Source organism: Mustela erminea, chromosome 3 (assembly GCF_009829155.1).
Source record: "Mustela erminea isolate mMusErm1 chromosome 3, mMusErm1.Pri, whole genome shotgun sequence".
NCBI classification, from domain to species: domain Eukaryota; kingdom Metazoa; phylum Chordata; class Mammalia; order Carnivora; family Mustelidae; genus Mustela; species Mustela erminea.
Genome location: NC_045616.1, coordinates 3,427,214 through 3,429,192, shown reverse-complemented (window position 1 = coordinate 3,429,192; position 1,979 = coordinate 3,427,214). Strand labels below are relative to the sequence as shown.

Sequence of the window (1,979 nt, the reverse complement as noted above, 5' to 3'; positions counted from 1 at the left end):
TTAGTTTATCTGCAGGGCTGTATGACTTCAGTCTCATGGGAACCAGGGACCTTCTACCTTTAGCTTTATGTTTGGAATTCTCCCATTTAGGTTATTTATAAATGAAACAGACATACAATTGATGTCAAGGTCAGAAATCAAATTTGCTGATTCTGATAATGGTTAAAATTTAGCTTGAGATCCTGTGAGCAGGGCCCAAGGACATTAAAGGCTGAAAATCTCTTTCATGTATCAAAGTTGAGCATATCTTTTACTTACAGTACCTCATTTACTATTAATGCTGAGGTTCAACGTCCAGAACAAAAATACTATGACAATGTATGAAAGCAGGAAAAATGTAAATTTTAATTTACCAAATAAAAAATAAATAGTTTTATTTAAACATTAAAAACTGTCCAGATGAGAGCAAAATATATTGATACATGAAATTTCATAGTGGATCCAGTTGGGCTGGTACAAGTTTATCAAATCACTCTCACTATAGATGTCCCAGAAAATGTTTTTCTATCCACTTTCTCAAAGCCCCCTTCACGTCTTTATTCCTCACACTGTATATAAGGGGGTTCAACACAGGTGTGAAGATGGTGTAGAAAGCAGAGACCACCTTGTCACGGGCCACTGAATGGTAGGATTTGGGCCTCATGTAGATGAATATTATGGCTCCATAGAAGAGCCCCACAACAGCCAGGTGAGAGGAGCAGGTGGCAAAGGCTTTCTTCTGAGCTGCTATGGACTTCATGCGAAGCACAGCAGCCAAGATGAGACTGTAGGAGGCCAGAATGAGAAACAGAGGGATCAAGAGCATTAAGATACAGCACACATACATGAAAAACTCAAAAAAGGTCGTGTCAGCACAGGCAAGGCGCACAAGTGAGGGTGCCTCACAGAAGAAGTGGTTTATTACCTGAGAATGGCAGTAAGGGAAGCTCAGAGTGGTCCCAGCCTGCATCAGCCCATCCACCCCTCCCAGAATCCAGGAGACTGTGATCATGTGGAAGCAGAGCTTCTGATTCATGAAGATGGGGTAGCGCAGTGGGTGACAGATGGCCACATAGCGGTCATAAGCCATGGCCGCTAAGAGAAAGCATTCACCCCCTCCCAGAGTGACAAACAGGAAGATCTGGGCTCCACAGCCAGCAGGAGAGATGGTCCTGGTGTCCATCAGGTAGTTGGTTGCCATTTTGGGGACTATGGTGGAGACCAGCATCATGTCCATGAGGGAGAGCTGGCTAAGCAAGAAGTACATGGGCGTGTGAAGCTGAGGGTCCTCATGGATGAGCATGATCATGAGGGCATTGCCCAACAGGGAGATGAAGAAGATCATGAGCACCATGGAGAAGAGGAACACGTGGGTCTGAGTGTGGTTAAAGAGCCCTAAGAGAATGAAGTTCATTTCTGTGGTGTCATTTAAATCCTCCATGGCTGCAGTCATGCCTGCAAGGCAAGGAATAATAAGGAATGAGTTGCTTGAAAGGAAGGTTAGGCATTTACTTAAGAAGAGGTGGTCAAGTGACATAAAAGAGAGGGAGAGAGAGACCTTGAAGAATGATTACATCTTTAGTCTTTCACTTTGCAGCAAGATGTTGGCCTTACCATCCTTTCATACATCTCTGTGTTATTACACAGTTTATTTAATCCTAAGAAAATTGCATGACAAGGATATATTGCAATACATATATTTCTCTATTATTTTTTGTATCTTGTTAGGGTGCCACATATAATTTATTCATTCTGATAGGAAATACTATGAAATTCCAGTTTTCTAAAATGTTTGTACTTCTGTGTTGAAAGAACCGCATAGTCCTGCATTTTAGTCAATATTGATGTGATATATCTCTTAATTATGAATTTTTCATGTGTATCATATACTTAAGTTAGCTTCTCAAAGTTTCCTTCTTCCACAAGGAATTGTTTTAATATAAAAATATGCAAAACTAAATGTAAAACTACTATAGCTCAGATTGCAGATGACAAACACA

General features: G+C 40.8%; 1 protein-coding gene across 1 annotated transcript; it reads right to left on the bottom strand.

Moving 5' to 3' along the window:
- Nucleotides 1-478: 478 nt before the first annotated feature.
- LOC116585754 (olfactory receptor 2T33-like) lies at nt 479-1,420 on the bottom strand. Its single transcript, XM_032335015.1, has one exon. The coding sequence runs from the start codon at nt 1,418-1,420 to the stop codon at nt 479-481; it is 942 nt and encodes a 313-aa protein (XP_032190906.1).
- Nucleotides 1,421-1,979: the final 559 nt, after the last annotated feature.

Excerpts from the sequence above, each read along its gene's own strand:
- LOC116585754 (XM_032335015.1), bottom strand. The coding sequence starts at position 1,420 with ATGGAGGATTTAAATGACACCACAGAAATGAACTTCATTCTCTTAGGG.